The sequence below is a fragment of the Ostrinia furnacalis genome, unplaced genomic scaffold, assembly GCF_004193835.3.
Source record: "Ostrinia furnacalis isolate ACB-3 unplaced genomic scaffold, ASM419383v2 OfSCF7642, whole genome shotgun sequence".
NCBI classification, from domain to species: domain Eukaryota; kingdom Metazoa; phylum Arthropoda; class Insecta; order Lepidoptera; family Crambidae; genus Ostrinia; species Ostrinia furnacalis.
This window is the reverse complement of record NW_021137881.1, coordinates 917187-933815: the sequence shown is the minus strand read 5'-3', so window position 1 is coordinate 933815 and position 16629 is coordinate 917187. Positions and strand designations below refer to the sequence as shown.

At 39.5% G+C, this 16629-nt stretch overlaps 1 protein-coding gene across 4 annotated transcripts in view; it reads right to left on the bottom strand.

Moving 5' to 3' along the window:
* The window catches only part of yki (Transcriptional coactivator yki), a 42840-nt gene that overhangs the window by 2220 nt on the left and 23991 nt on the right, over positions 1–16629 (bottom strand). The window contains exons 2-5 of one of the 4 annotated variants that reach the window (XM_028322425.1): positions 6672–6817; positions 2643–2786; positions 2399–2556; positions 1414–1734 (exon numbers count right to left, since the gene is read on the bottom strand). In XM_028322425.1, coding sequence (XP_028178226.1) covers positions 1414–1734; positions 2399–2556; positions 2643–2786; positions 6672–6817 — 769 coding nt within the window. Of the gene's footprint in view, positions 1–1398; positions 1735–2398; positions 2557–2642; positions 2787–6671; positions 6818–16629 lie in introns of all 4 variants that reach the window. The other 3 variants (XM_028322426.1, XM_028322424.1, XM_028322423.1) reach the window with 3 other exon arrangements.

Sequence of the window (16629 nt, the reverse complement as noted above, 5' to 3'; positions counted from 1 at the left end):
TTGCCCTTTCAAATAAAATGTTTCAAGTCGGACATTAGCAGGCACACGGAAAATTGTATGACGCTGCATTGGAACTGCAGTCTTGCAAAAGCACGACTGACACGTGCTCAAAACGTCTTATTTGAAAGAGCCCTTAGATTACGAGAACACGAATGAATAGTTCAAATCAATAGAATTTGGCAATTTTGTTTACCAACCAATTAAGCCAAGTAATATTAACTTCACTTTCTATGTCCTGCTTAATTTATGTAATATGACTAAGTCTACCTTTGATTACTAATTAAAAACTGTTGCGGTCACAGTTCAATCTATTTATATTAGGTAGGTAATGTACAAAATTGCCAGTCCATTAGCTCTAGTCTCGTTATGATTTGTTTTATTAATTGTTAGTAACTAACTGCAGTCTGTTAAAAAAGTAAGACGTTTTTTACTTGTTCAATGTGCAAACATGTTGAAAAATAGAAAATCGCGCACTTAATGGTTACATGCAAGTAATCCATTTATATTATTAGCATCATTTGAGTTGAGGAAAATACAATTTTAGAATACAATAAACTATCAGTTAGCGACGTCAATTCGATTCATTTTTGTATCAATTTTTTTCCATGGGACCATGAATGAGTCATTATTATTATTTGTGCGTGTCATAACGGCAAGTTTATTGAGGAAAACAAACAATATTGTATATCTAAACAGAAAGAGGATTTCCCATTATACTTATTCATTTACAAGAATGGACCAGCGATTAATTTACATTAGTAGGTAAACACAACACAGCTTCTTAAGCATAAATTAGTAAGCACATCGGCTTTTGTTACGATTCAATATAAATGAAAGATATATTTCCCTACATCGAATCTACTGCATTTTAACGACCTACTCAAAATTGTGAATCATGGACAGTAGAATGTTATAAGGTGACCATTTTTTTGTGAACAGTCTCCTCTACTAATACTAATACCTACATTCAAACGACAGTTGAATAGAAAAGATGACACCATTAACATATCGAATTAAATAATATCATGAAAAGTGGTTCATTGGCAAATAATAAAAAAATAATTTCAATATTTATTGATTCACAATCAGTTAGTTGATTTCAAAAAGTGTTTTGCGTAGTTAATACGATTTATTTTTACATAAAGATTATAGAGAAACAACTTTCTCTCAGAGCTGTTACAAGAGGTATTTCAGTTAACTGGCGGTGTCCTGATACACACTGGTACCATATTATTTCCTAAGTGCTTTTATCAGTTTTTTATTTAATTATTTAAAACTTTGAGAAGCACATACGAACTAATTAAATAATGGTAATTCGAGAAGAACTTGTAAGTATTTTATAACAATTTTCGATATACTTTCCATTAATTGATCTAGCAAAGCAACAAGCGAAGTTACCTGCAAAGAAGGTACCAGGTCGTCTGTAGAGTCGAGGTTGTCGCCGATGGCCATGTCGGCGGAGTCCATGTTGGCGCCGGCCTCGCTGCTGCAGTCCATGCGGTCGTCCATGCCCGCCAGGAAGTCTTCGGGCGTGTGCGGGATGGAGAACAGCCCGTCTCCCTCGCCCACGCGCGGCACCGCCATGCCCAGCCCACTGTCGGCCGACTCCTGCCGCTGGTGCTCCGACAGCCCCGACAGGAACGGGTCCAGCGACAGATCCGTACTCGCCGCCGCGCCCGCGCTACTGGCTAGCGAAGACATGATCGACGACGACTGCCGCGCCATCAGCTCTTGCTGGAAACGGAAAATGCTTCTTTAGACACTTTTTTTAATGTGACAGGAGGCAAACGAGCAGACGGGTCACCGGTCACGGGTGGTAAGTGATTCTTCTTCTTATGCGTTACGCTCTTGGCAGAGCGGTCGTGGTCACGTTGAGGCGTTGTTCACATCGTTTGTAGAGGCGGATACAACTCTCCGCACGATCTCCCTCCATCTCTCTCTTGTGTCAAGTGATTACCGTCGCCCATAGACACCCTCAGACCCAGGGGCATTACAGGTGCGTTGCCGGCCTTTAAGGTGAAGACGTTTTCGGGACACCGAAACTTCTGGCCCACTGACCCGAGTCTGCGCTGGCGCGAAGCCAAGGTTTTAGTTAAACTGAAGGGATTCTAACGTTTACTAGTAGACTCGGAGGTCGCACGTTGATTTATTAGATACTACTTAGCGGTCGCCCGCGACTTCGTAGGCATGCGTTTTTCCCGTCGTTACTCCCTTAGGAGTTGAATTTTTCAAAATCCCGTCTTAGTGAGCAGTGAGCACCTAAGTTCTAAAAGGAACCCCAATGCAAAATTTGAGACCCCTAGANCCCCTAGCACTTGTAGTTTCTGAGATTTCGTGATGAATGAGTGAGTGAGTCAGTGTCCTTTCGCTTTTATAGATATAGATGTCCGTTCATTACCTGGAGTCGGATCTCCTGCTGGCGCTGCTTGAGACGATCTCGCTCGAGCTGAAGCGACTGGAGGCGTATTTTCTGCTGGCAGGCCTGGAGCGAGGCGTTGGCCCAGCCGCCGCCCGCCGCGCCGGCGTTCGCCGCCGGTGTGCGTTGTAAGTGTTGTGCTGGAAACAAAAGCAAAACATCAATCAAAATAACAATTGCACCACTAACATGAAAGCAACGTCAGGGAATATCGAAGCTAACTTACGTATTCTAGGGTCGAACCAAGACGTTGTTCGGGCGGCATGGTTTATAAAATAGGTTTCACCTTCTGGTGTCGTCGCCTGCTCCCAACCTTCTGGTAGCGGCCCTAGTGGATCTGTCGTCGTGTTACTACTTGTACTCTTCGCTGCTGTAATCAAAGAGAAGGGATACCGTTAGTGGTTCTATGTTATTTGAGTGTTGAGCGGTTGGTTGGAAGCCAATAAAGACATGAGTTGCGAAGCTCGCGCACGTGATTGGAAATCAGGTGGATAGAGGAAAGGTCGGCGTGAGCTTGTTCCAAGAAAACAACGGCGCCAGACGCTCGCCCCGCGCGCGTGTGAATCACGCCGCGGATGTCGCGCGGACACCTCACCCTGTACCACCGATGCAACTGCTGCCAACTTTCCAATCATTCATAAATAGCTGCTGATTAAAGCACATAGGTGCAAAACTGCCCGTTATAGAATCATTTGTCATCCATTCATTATGCTCCACGTGGAACTAGGTGACTAGTAAATACTACTTTTTTATCTTATTTAAATAGTACGGTTTCGTGAAAATTAGATATATAAACAACCAAAAGTATTTATTTAATTAAATACAAAATAGCGGTACAAAGTATTTAAAATCAAGGGCCAACTAAAATCTCAGCAAAAGTAGAGACAGCATTTCATCAAGATAACCTCCTTATTGGCGACTGCACGATGCGCCGGTGCAAGTATAATTAAACATTATTTACAGCGCCATTACTCAACAGCGGTCGGGCGACTAAGCACTGCGTTATTATTACGTTACTTAATAATTCGTTTACCTACTAAGTACACAAAACTCACGCTACTTCACACTATCTCTTTGACAAGCTTTATATTGTTGATAAAAATAAATTCAAAAATACTACAACTTAACACAAAACTAAACTAGAAACGAGGAAAATAAATCATATTTGAACTTCAATGTTTTGATTATGATTTTTTATAAGACATGTAAACCCCAACCGTATCTCACTCATAACTAAACAAAAGTGCTGCATTGTAGAAGCTAGTTACGAGATGGATATTTTGAGCATGGCGGACGTAATAAGAAAGCAATTTCACTTGAAAAGATAACACAAAAGATAGCCCGTGTCATCAGATTACGGAAGAATGTGCTACGAAAACACAATTTATTTGTTTTGTTACCTGATCTACTTAGATTGTCTCTCCCTCTCTCATGATAGGCTGAGGAGCTAGTCACTTGTTTAAAACACGTCAACGTCAAGTACGTGACTAGGGCACGTACCGAAGTAAACTATCAGAAGGAATGCTCAAATAGGTGCAAAGACACGTGACCCAACGCCTTGGAATCAACGTGTCAGCTGAAAGCGAATTCGTCATAACTACACTCATATACTAGAGTACGTGTGGCTAGTTTAGAAAAGCGGCGGAATTTTTAGATGATGAATGTTTGTTTATTGGGATGTGACAAAAATTGGTCAGGAAAATGGCAGTGGCCGGCGGATGTGTCGCAAGGCACCGCTGAAAGCCGGAGCCAGGGCCGCGCTCCCGGCGCCGAGACACCAATGTATTTTCCGAACACCTTTCAACGCTCGTCTCGCATCGACCGACGGAAACAACGCGTTAATTCCCGTCATAAAATCAGTTTTAGAATTCGGGTTATTTACTTGTTTTTATTTCAGTTCCATGATAATTTTAAACTCGGCTCTGTGGCCAATTAGATCACGTGAACGGGATAGTAATATAACGACGAAAACGGCCACTCCCTGTTTCATTTGGACGTCTTTCAGAATGATGGTAGAGTTTGCGATCTATTCGTTTCATTTAATAATTTNATAGTTATTTATTCGAATGATTATGAGTTTCGATCATTAGTATAGAAAAATATATGAAAACAAATATTAGTAAAAACTAAGCGTATGATTAGTGATATTATGAATATCAATGATTATGATTTTAAATATGTAGGTTTTAAATTTTTTATGAAGAATGATCATTATGATATCAAATTGTATGAGAAATATTTTCGGACCTCCAATGATAGGAATTGAAAAGTTATGTAAGAAAATGCGCTACCCTCTACAGGTTTATATTTAAGTACGAAATATTATACTACTTAATGATTATTAAAATATTTTTGTTACCAACTTCGAAACAAAAATGACATCATCTTGCTGCAGCTGATAAAATGGAAAACCCAAGGTGAGACAGTAGGTATTACTATTTAAAATTATGAGTTCTTTGTAATTTGTAATTATTTAGTTACAAACAAGATGACTTCATTTTTAAACACAATGAAAATCTAGCTTGCCTAGATCAGTTGGATTTGTACAAAATGTATAAAAAGAGAGTAAATTAACGGACCATATTAGATTTTCTTAAATTTTCCTACACACTTACTTGCTTATAACAACAAATTGAAATGGATTATTTATTTCTAATCAATAATGTTCTATTTCACCGTGTGATAAACTAATAGGATCCAAAAGATAGATCCCGGGCTTTCTGGCTTCACTTGAAACTCCGATCACTAATCTCTATAAGACTTCAACATCTAGGAATATTAATTGTTTTGGCAAATTGACAAGGGCAGTGCGCTTAGAACAACAGGGATAGTTCTACGCAGGTTTTGCAGCGTCAAATTAAAGATGGAGCAAGTGTAGGTGCAAATGTAGCCACTGATTACGATTAAATAAATCTCTATTCCTATAATGGATTGATTTCTCACGCTATCTTTCAGGGTAGTCATTACAAATAAATATAAACAAAACAAAGAATAATTTAGTAAAAATGTTAAAACGACCGAATCAAAACCCCGATCAAAAAAATAAGAGTGATAGGGACTACTTTCTACTAAGTAATAATTGCTAAGGATGGCTGCCAATGTACCTAAATCAGACTAAATTAAATAAATATAAATTCATGGATTGAACCGACCAACAAAAGGACTCTATACAAGTTAAGTGTTATCGTACCTCAATCTGTATAATACGATTATCACTAACAAACTACTATTATCCGATATGAATAGGGAAGCCCCCCGGTTTGATGTACCTACAAGCAATCCCAACTAATATTATAAATGCGAAAGTAACTCTGTCTGTCTGTCTGTCTGTCTGTCTGTCTGTCTGTTACGCTTTCCCGCTTAAACCTCGCAACCGATTTTGATGAAATTTGGCATAGAGATAGTTTGAGTCCCGGGAAAGAACATAGGATAGTTTTTATCCCGGTTTTTGAAACAGGGACGCGCGCGATAAAGTTTTTCTGTGACAGACAAAATTCCACGCGGGCGAAGCCGCGGGCGGAAAGCTAGTTACAAATAATGGCAAGAAACTACCACATCATAGTTTAGGCTGAAAAGGACCACTTCAGTATAAGGTTACGAAGGAAAGTAGGTAATCATAGTGTTTCAGCTGTTTAAACCTTGTCAATTATAGGTAGGTATCCGTTTTAGCAAATAGATTTGAAAATGTTTTGATACTTAGATATGAGAGATCGAACTTGAGAGGGCATTACCATACATGCGACAGAACGCATGAAAATTTGGGTGAGATACGGAGATACCCACTCAGTGGACCAACCTGGTGAAGTCGCGTTAAGCACCTGGATGCGGGCAGAGGACCGGTCGTCATGGAAATCCGTGGTTTAAGTAGTCCAACAGTGGACGCAATTCGGTTGAAATGACAGGTGAAGCCATCGGCAGAAGCGAGTAGGTACAGCTAGGGACTGATTTCGCTGCCTGCTGCTGTCTTACTATTATGGAAGCAATTAACTTATTGAGTAATTGAGTATTGAGTCTTTCCCGAAGACTATAATCCGGGCCTTTTCAAGGCGAGAGTGAATAGGCACTTACAGGGCAGATATGTTTTTATTTTTTTTATTTTTGTCCACAAGGAGGAAGCTCTTGGCCTGTATCTCACCTGTACCATCCTATGTACCATCCTAGACTGCATCTCACTTAACATCAGGTGCGATTGTGGTCAAATACCTGCCTTATAATGCATAAAAAAGGTATCATTAGTATGTAATCAGTCAATAACCTGGGGTGGCTGCGGGTGTGATGGCGGGCGCGCTGGCGGGCTGCGGCAGCAGCGTCTCTGCGCTCTGGTGCTGCACGCTGCTGGCCACCGACTGTGCCGCCAACGTCTTGCGCGGGTCGTCCCACGTCGTCGTCTTTGTTATGTGACTGGAAGTAAAGAAATGTTGCTGTTAGACGGGCAAGAGATCAAGAAACTTAGTAATAATGGTCACTCGTAATCCTAAAGATAGAGTCAGATACTTTTAAATCTAATGACAGCATGAAAAATGTAGCTACTTATTTTAGTGATTCTATAAATAATTTACATGAAAGTTAGCAAGATAAAAAATAGAAAACTACTTTTAGTACAGACAGCAAAATTAAATATAAAATGTAAGAAATCACAAAATTAAAAATCGCACATTTTGTAACGCTTTCATCAACTCCGACGGGACATTAATTCTAAGAGAAGATGGCATTATAAAGTTGTTAGCACCGTTGGCCGCGTGTGAGCCGAATCTTCCCACTTAGCGGTCGATGTGACCAATTTGTAGGCAAACCGGACACGGCGTGTGCGACCCACTGAATAGCCGCTGCTACGGCATGATGAATGGCTCTTTTACTTTCTTTGCTGAAAGTAGGCAGTCGTCAGTTCGTCACAAGGCGAACGGCGCGCCGGCGCGACGTCCCCTTTTAGGATTCTAAAGGCTATTTGCTAATACTCACAATCCCAGAACACTTATCGAATTTCTGTTCGGTACGACGCCACACGCACTATGATTATTGCCTCAGTAAATAAAGCAAGAGTAATCGGCGCTTACGTTATCAGTAGAGTAGTACGCAGGATATTGTTCAAAATTAGAGCGTGCGTGTCTGCTCTTGAAAAGGTAACCTAAACGTCCAAATTGGTTCATATTATCGGAACAGCTGTTGCGTAGAGAGTAGTTAAGGAGCATCTGAATGTGTGCGAAAGATGTATGTAATAAAAAGCGACGTGTTCCGGCAGTGCAAATCGAACATTCACAGACGGTAAGATAAGAAAGTGTTGCATTCGAAAGTGGGTGGGGGCGCTACCACGACGGATCGATTTGCGCGGAGCGGTAATGAACTTGGGCTGGTATCAGCTGTTGGCGGTGTCACGCCACCACCTGTGCCGGGCACCTGCGCGTGCGCTTATCGACGCCTAATTCATTATAACTTCCTTCAGCGTTAACCTTTAGCGGTCAATGCAGCTGGTTATAATTTTAGACCACCAAGGCGTTGCAGCAGTTGTGGTCGCGTGCTGCATTCGTTTCTTTTTACGAGCCGTGCATGCAGTCCTAATTAAATTGCTAAATAGGGTAAGAGAGCGCACAAAACTTGCCTCTCAGCTTTAGGTGAATGCAAATATGGGCATATAGTTAGTTAACAACGACTAGCGCTTGCTATAATTAACATTCTCCAAACTTATAAACTATTTTAAAATGAGCCTTATTTATTACTAGGGTTTAAGCCAACGCCGTCAAATGTAGAGATCTGCCAATCATGTTTCTGTACCTACGACTGCAAATGGTTTCATAATTCATCTTCTTCTACGCATTGAAAGCAGCTTACTGAATAAATAACATTAATAAAATGTACCTACACTTAGTTACGTTTCATTTTCAAACGGACTTCACGTGGAGTCACGTGCATGTTTAGTTGTTTACATGAAATTGTAAAATTGCAATTTGTTTTTCTAAGAATACTAGAAGGTACACCGACAAACATACTTAGAAAACGATTGCCAAGTTTCAAATAACATATAGTAAATTAAACAGAAACGGAACTTTGAAGAAAATTGATCATTTTGAAAATATGCATTTTCATGTAGAATGTAGAGTCGCTGATCACTGTGAAAGAAAATGAAAGGTTGCTGCTGAAACTTAATGGAACACATAGATGACACTGACCTGTACCTTAAGCAGGTTCATATAAATAAAAATCAAAAGCGAATCCCTCGGGAACTCATGACACTCGGAGAGTAACAGGAAGTTTTAACTGAAATAATTTTCACAGATTTTCTTAACATGAAAACAACATTAATGTTTCTCTAGCTATAATAATAATATAAAGAGGTAAAGTTTGTGAGGTTGTAGGAGGTATATTTAATCTATGAATCTGAACCGATTTTGAAAATTATTTACAGAAAGCCACATTATTTTCGAGTGTAACCTGAAAAATGATGACAGAATGAATTCAGGCGGGCAAAACCGCGAGAAACAGCTATAATGAGTATAGATAAAATGGCAACACTTCAGAGGTTTGCAGCGGAGGTAGCGCGGGGGGAGAGGTGCATCGAAGAGGTGTTCAATTACAGGCTGCGTGGGGCGCGGATGGCTCCGGTTGCATAACACCGGCCGAACTGTTATAATGCGGGATTTACACGAGCTGATTTAGCACGGCTTATGTGTTAATAACATGATATGATAGGGTACCAAGTGAACTTCAAAGATAATTGTTACTTGTTGGTAGGTTTCATGGCATGGGGATTCCCAAATGCTGAAACGAAAATTGCTGATCTTAGAAAGTTTACTTTTAGAGACGTGTATGAAACTGCAGTGTAGATTATAAAATCTGCCTACGCTGAATAGTTTTTTGCATTAATGTGATTTTAAGATTCTACAATCAATATCCGATACATTCTAATACTTGTTGGCTTTTCTTCAACACTGAAACTGTTTTTGTGTGACTTAAATCGGTTGACATGACAGACTGAAACGATAAAAGTCGTGTTGTGTAAACCGCGCAGTGATTGCAGTACACCGGCGCGGGAGCATCGTGTTTGTACACAATCACACTATTTACTCACACCCCGTAAGCGAAACACGTAATTGGTAGTTCTCAGAATCTTACCATTAAAATTGGCAACTGTAAGGAACACCTGGGTGTCATTAGTCATCGCTCTAATACCATTATTTATACAGTTTTTTATGTTATGCATTTATTAATTTCGCAAAATGCATTCCAATTTGACGCAGTCTTGCATTAGTCAATTAATAACACGAGATTTGAAACAAATTTATCTTTTACTAGATGTTTAGTCTATCATGATGAAATTAGTCAAGATTCGAAGAACTAAGAATCGAAATGTATTAGAGTAGATACTCACGTGAGTATCTACTCTACCATANATCGAAATGTATATCTACGTAGATATACTATGGTATAAGATAGGGCCTATGATAAAATCAATACCCCGACCAATATGTACCTAAGGTAGCACATAGGCCTACATTAGTACCTACTTACCTAAAAGGAAAAGATCGCATTTCCATTCAAATTCGTGCTTTAGATCACGTCATCCTCCAACACTAATGAAACTTACGTAAATCATTACATGTTACAAACAGATGACACACTGGCGTCAGTTAACGAAAGCAAGTTGGTAAGTAATTTGTTTTAATAACACAACAAGTGGACTGGCATACGACATGACATAAGCGTGCAAGCCTCGCGAAATTAGAATTTAAATAAGTCGTAACGAACAATCGCACGATGACAACGATAACTGAGAACAGAGACCATTTCTCTGGCATGAAGGCCTTCCACACTTACACAACTCGCGCGCAGCGGCCGGTCCAACGCTCGAGATCTAAAGGACCTTCAGAATGACATATTGTAGCGACAAAGCTTTCAACCCGTCCGATACAGACAGATAAACCTTTTGTTTTATATCACGTCTGAATTTTATTCGCCTGTCGCTGTGACACTGTAACTAATTAGAGACGCGTACAAACGGCTCACGATTAATTTAATCCATAAACGGTGCAAAATACCGTTTTTCTCTGTCGACGACCACTCAAAAGCGCATAAACCCTCGCCGCAACAAAGTAAGGCTCGTAAACTAAATCGCGGGCACAATATGACGAATTCGGTGAAATGCCTCGTGTTTCAATTAAACGGAAAATAAAGTTGGCACAGCGTCTGTCGACGTAACATAAACATTAAAATAACTATGATGGTTGAGTAGCAACACCCAAATCCCATTCAGCTGCCAATACATAACATATCTGCGACACTCACTTTACGTTACAGTTAGTCGGGCAGTGTTTATTTGAGCTATAACTTGACTGACGACCTGTACCTCTAGTAGGAAAAACTTTCGAGTTCGTTTCGTTGCGTATTCAAAGTGTCATCGAAAAATTTTGTATGAAAAATTAAACAGCGCCCCCTATTACCTCTAGTACGAAAAACTTTCGAGTTCGTTTCGTTGCGTATTCAAAGTGTCATCGAAAAATTTTGTATGAAAAATTAAACAGCGCCCCCTAGGGCGGCTATAATATAGGGGGCGCTGTTTAATTTTTCATACAAAATTTTTCGATGACACTTTGAATACGCAACGAAACGAACTCGAAAGTTTTTCCTACTAGAGGTACTGNACGACCTGAAACAATTTGCGATCGTTCCCCCGCGGTTGCGTCCCTCGTCGGCGCCCGGTGCATAATGGAACGTAAACCGTTGATATCATAGCCGGTTGCAATCTCATATCGTATATTATGGGCCGTTTGGTGGATTGAGATAAACAAGTCAATTAGCTAGTTAAATCGAGTACAATCTGCAGCGGGCACGCTCCGAAGATGGCGAGCAGGGCGGACGCGCGTCACGTCGGACGCACATCCTCGAGTGTGCGTAATTTCCCCGCTTTTACTGCAAGTAAGTACCGCAGACAACAATGAACAACAACTGCAACCTCAAAATAAAGCAGCTTTATTTGCTCTCCGAGTTCGATTACGTAACGCCGCTGATTGCGCGGTTATGTTGCAGTCATGGAGGAAAAGTAATTTGCGTAGGAAACCGTATAACTAGATTATCTTTATTATAATACATAAAGTAAGATCTAGAAGTAAAGTTGCTAAGTTACTTTGTATACTCATACAAAGGTTTCATTAACAGCAGAAACTACCCTTCAAATAAAACCTACGAAAAAGTTATTGATCCAGGGGAAACTGACCATCTCAATGTTACAGGAATTTTCAGTAATTAGTTATCGATTGTTCCTATCGAATTAATTTAGGTACTCGTTTTAAAAAATCTTCTAAACATTATCGCTACACGCACAGTCATACTCCGCTTCCATTACCACATTAAGCTTCGATTTTGACTGCATCAGCTAGGCAATTTACACTGCAGTGCACTTATGGTATATTTATATTCAAATGCAAATATTCCGTAAACTGAGAGATGGCTAAGTAGCAGCAACATAAACAGCGAGTACCGTTAGCCGAAGTGTGCCGTCCACAATGGGAGTACACCTGCGCGCGCGCCTAGACAAACTCACGTATTTGTTTTACTTGAAACGAGTATCTCTACTTGATTGCTATGGTACGAAAAGAGGTTTTTTCAAAAACAATGGTTTAAGATCTTTATTCTCATTAAGAATTATGTGCGCTTACTATGAGAACATAATACAAACATACATAATGGTATTCATCGAAAAACTTAGAAAGTCGACAGTGCAAAAAAGTCACAGCGTCAGGCAAACAAAACATACAAAATCAAATTAATATCAGGTCAAAACTCTGGTAAAAGCTGGCCAGTTTGGAAAAATATATCCTGCATACGAGTACACGCATATTTTAGGTGTAACTAGATTAATTTTCGTGATTACTTTTTGTTGGTAACACGTATGTATTAACAGAGAAAAGGATAAACGTTTGAGGAAGTATAATTGTGGTTAGAACTGCCAGGGTGATATCGGTCAATGGGCATGTAGTATCGTGGAAAATACATATGTAATTCGTTCAAGTCGACATACAAATGACAATAAATCCATTTATGTAAAACTCTCAAGGGGAAGTAGTGTTTAAACCCACTTAATAACACGTGTATTGTACTTTGCATGTGATGTACATGAAGATAACTGTAGGAACAAATAAAAATGTTAACACAAATAAGTGGTAATAAAGAGATGGTATTAATGTATCATCAATAATAATAGTGATAAATCAGTATAATTTAAGTAGCACCTAACCTCAGATTATAGAAAGGGTTCTATGAAGGGAAACCCTTCTATGATCTGAGTATCTAACTAACATATACAAAGATATACATTATACATATAACATAATGTTCTTTATTTGAAGATGGCTCGCATAATTATTGGCCTAGTTTGGCACTATTATAAAAATGTAGAGCCAGCCAGAACGTCTAAGATTTGATAGATAACTATTCGTCAATATACATATTATGTATGTATATCGCATTAACTGAATGTGGATCGTCCAGTAGTCATCCCGACCCCAGTACCTAGCCCGCAACAATCTGTGGAATAACTTGATACAATTCCGAGCATGACTCACTCATTCATTCACATCATACATTATGGTTACCTACGCACCATTCACATGTACACTTTGTATGTGCACGTTTGACAATACAACAACTAAAAACCAAAGTTTCGATATAGACAAAACATTACACAAAACGATGGCGCCAACAATCCGTTGCGTTTATCGTTAATGACTATTTCTTTAAAGATATAATTTTATTTATCGCGCCTATGATAGACGCCACGAGTAATTAATACATTTTAAATGATGATTGTACATGTCATTTGTATTATGTAGACTGTAGAGGGTAGCGTTTAACACTATTGATGCGATTGATTTTCATTTTCCTGCGCAACTAAATTCTCTCTTTGTGAGTTATTTTTTGGAATTATTCTTCTTTTCCCTAGCCCTTTTCCCATTATTTGTGGTCGGCTCTCCTTGTTTATTTGGAATTATTGTTTCTCACTTATAAGATTTAACTTTCCTTGTTCTATTTTGGATATTTTAATAAAACTGTTTCTTAGTTATGATTTTACGACTGAAAGCTGAATGCGATGAGTCTGAATGCGTTACAGGAAAATGAGTTTCACTTTAACGTCGAATTGTTTGTACTCTATATTAGTTTTGGCAATAAGAACAAATACAGTGATTCCAAGAGTTTCAGTTAACGATATCTTTGTGACACATCCACGGTTTCCAAACGATGGATCGTAGGTTTTTCACCGAGAACAACATGGCGGAGACGGAGTTCTAAATTTGAATCTCGGACGAGTCGGCGCTCGCGTACGTAAATAAACGCACACACCAATAATCAGTAACACTATACAAGTTTTAGAGCTACGTTTAACTACTACTTTAGAGAAATTGACGAATCTAGATGGGCTAGCGTGGAGGTTGGCGATATAACCGTGGCTCCAGCGCACGCAAGCACAGTTGTGGCAACAGTTACGTTGGACAATCGAAATCCAAAATATTGAGCAGCTTATGCTGAATGTTATATTCTGGCACACGCTCGTACTCACTCACACGGACACGAGTGGACGAAAACGTAAGCGTGACGCATCAACTTCCGGCCGGTGCTTTTATTATTGGGATCTACTGTTCCAGCCAACACGCATTCGACTTATTTTTCCTTACCTGCGTTTTCAGGCTGTGATAGTTTTCAGTAATTACTTATTGAAATGAAAACATTTAATTAAAACTAGAGCCTCGATGTAAATGTAGCTAGCTGATGATAGTGCTATTTTCCACAAAAAAGGAAACTTTTTCAAAGCTATTAAGTATGTATTTAATAACTATGTCCATCATCATATCCTACCTACATTTATACTAGATAACATACTCGTAACTATTGTAATCCATGAAAGCTATGGATTACAAACAGGTTGTGTTTACGAAGTTCCGAATAAATCCTACAATATTGACTCTACATTTCCTAGACAAGAAATGCCCGAGTTACGAGTAAATAAATACTGACCCAAATACTAATAGAAATTCTCAATTTCATGCGAAAGAGTGAAATGAACCACACGGAGTTGAGTCGGGCGAATCAAAACAAAAGGATTGGACGTGAGCGTAGGGTTGCCAGGCGTCCGGCTTTAGCCGGACATGTTAGGCTTTTTAAGGACTTGTCCGGCCAAATATTGCCTTGTCGGGCCTGTCCGGCTTTTGTTAGGCTTTTTATTTGGTTGCCGCGCCAGGTGAAAGTCGAGTCACACAATAATATAAAGCGCACGCATCAGGATGTTATGTTGGGCAACCGATAATACGATGAAGTACTCACTCNGCTTTTAGGGTAAAATGTCCGGCCAAACGAAGCACAGAGTCCGGCTTTTGTGTTTTTGGACCTGGCAACCCTAGTCGGGTGAATCAAAACAAAAGGATTGGACGTGAGCGGCGCCAACTCGCGCGCAGACGCGCTGCGACAACGCGCCTGATTTATACACTGCGACTTCAAAAGCCGACGAGGCGCCGCGCACGGCCTCCAATATAACAAAATTTTTAATGCATCTCCTAGCATTCAGATTACATCAAAGAGAAACAAATGGGTGCTTAATTAAATCAAGTGTTTTAAAACAAAACTCGAACTGCCTCTACAAATTCTAAACAAGAATCAATGACACACATATATTATTAGATAGAGCGAGCCAAACATGCTTTTAAATTATATTATTTTTTCGTTTAAATGCGTGAACTAAGTAATCCTAAATCTTAAGATAAATAAATGATGTTGTATCCTATAAGATCGTTATTTAAAACGTTGCAGAAGTTGCAAAATCGGTACAGTCATCTGATAATTGATTACACCTCCATATACAGCTGAACATTACAATAAATAGTAGAGCGTGCGTCGAGGTGCGTTGGTGCGTACGCACTCACGCAGCGGGCAGCGGCGCGGGCGGCGGACCCGTCGGCCTTGCGGCCCGGTGGCCTGCCTCTCGCTGCCAGAGGTTAACTACGTGTTTTTTCATCTAACTTTAGAAAGTAACAAGATAACACCGATCGAACGTTATCTACAAAATTACGACTCCACCTTATCCACCTCGTACGGACCCGATAAAAACGATCGACTGACATCTCGCAATCGGGAGAGAAGACTCCTTGAAATGCCGACAACAATGGCTTTATTATTGTGTGGGATTATTGATTACAGTGGAAGAGATGGTTGCGTTGAAATTTATTCAATGATGAATATGCAATAGGTAATTGTGAATTATGTCTCGCATGAATCAAATTATCGTTTATTGGTTGACTTGATAATGCTGACGGCGTCGTGACCCGGCTTTTGGGTATCGTTGAGTCAGGCCACTGCGCGCAGCATCCGGGTCGACAGCTCGGCTCGCGGTAGGTACGAGCAGACACTTCAAAACCACCGAACGTTTCCCATAATTTGGAATTTGAATGTCCTTAATCGTCGAAAACCTGCTTTTTCCGTATGCAAACCTCGGGTCGTTGACTCAATAATTTCTCCATTTAAGTGCGTACTAGATTACGCTTGCAGANAGAACCGTGGCGATGAGAAATAGCCAGATACGTAAAAGACCAAAGTTAGGAATTTATATTTCCCACAATGTATTGAAACCAAATGATCAAATCGGAAATTAACGAACACCTACAACACGTTAATTTTGGAAGTCGTAATGAAGTTATTTCTAAAAGAGTCATAAAATATTTCGCAAAAGTGCTCATAAATGTCACTTTTAGAAACGTGTAAAGGGAATCTGTGTAGCTAACTGCGTCAAATCCGTTCATGTGGCGGATACTCGTTCCAGAATATCATCTGAACAAATATAACTTTTAAAAACCCCTTGATTTTGTCGTTTATCTTATCTTTGCATTAATAAGCTTAAAGTAGGTACACTTAAATAAGAATTTTAAGATCTGACATAATTATTTAAGTAAGTAAAAGTGCTTTTTAACGCCTCTGCATTTCAGTCCTTGTGGACATTTATACATTTTAAAGTTTCAAAGCTGTGTCGCTTGTTTTTTCTTTTAGTCGTCGTTTATTAAATCTAATTCCTACCCTGCGATTGCTTCATTTGTGATCAGAAGTTAACAAGGACAATAACAACATGTGAACAAATTAAAAAGTCAAGGGAAGCTTTTTCTCGTCTAACTTTTGTTTGAAATGATACGGTATTAGGTACATTATAATCAAAGCATAATTTTAATCAATCAAAAGCAATCACT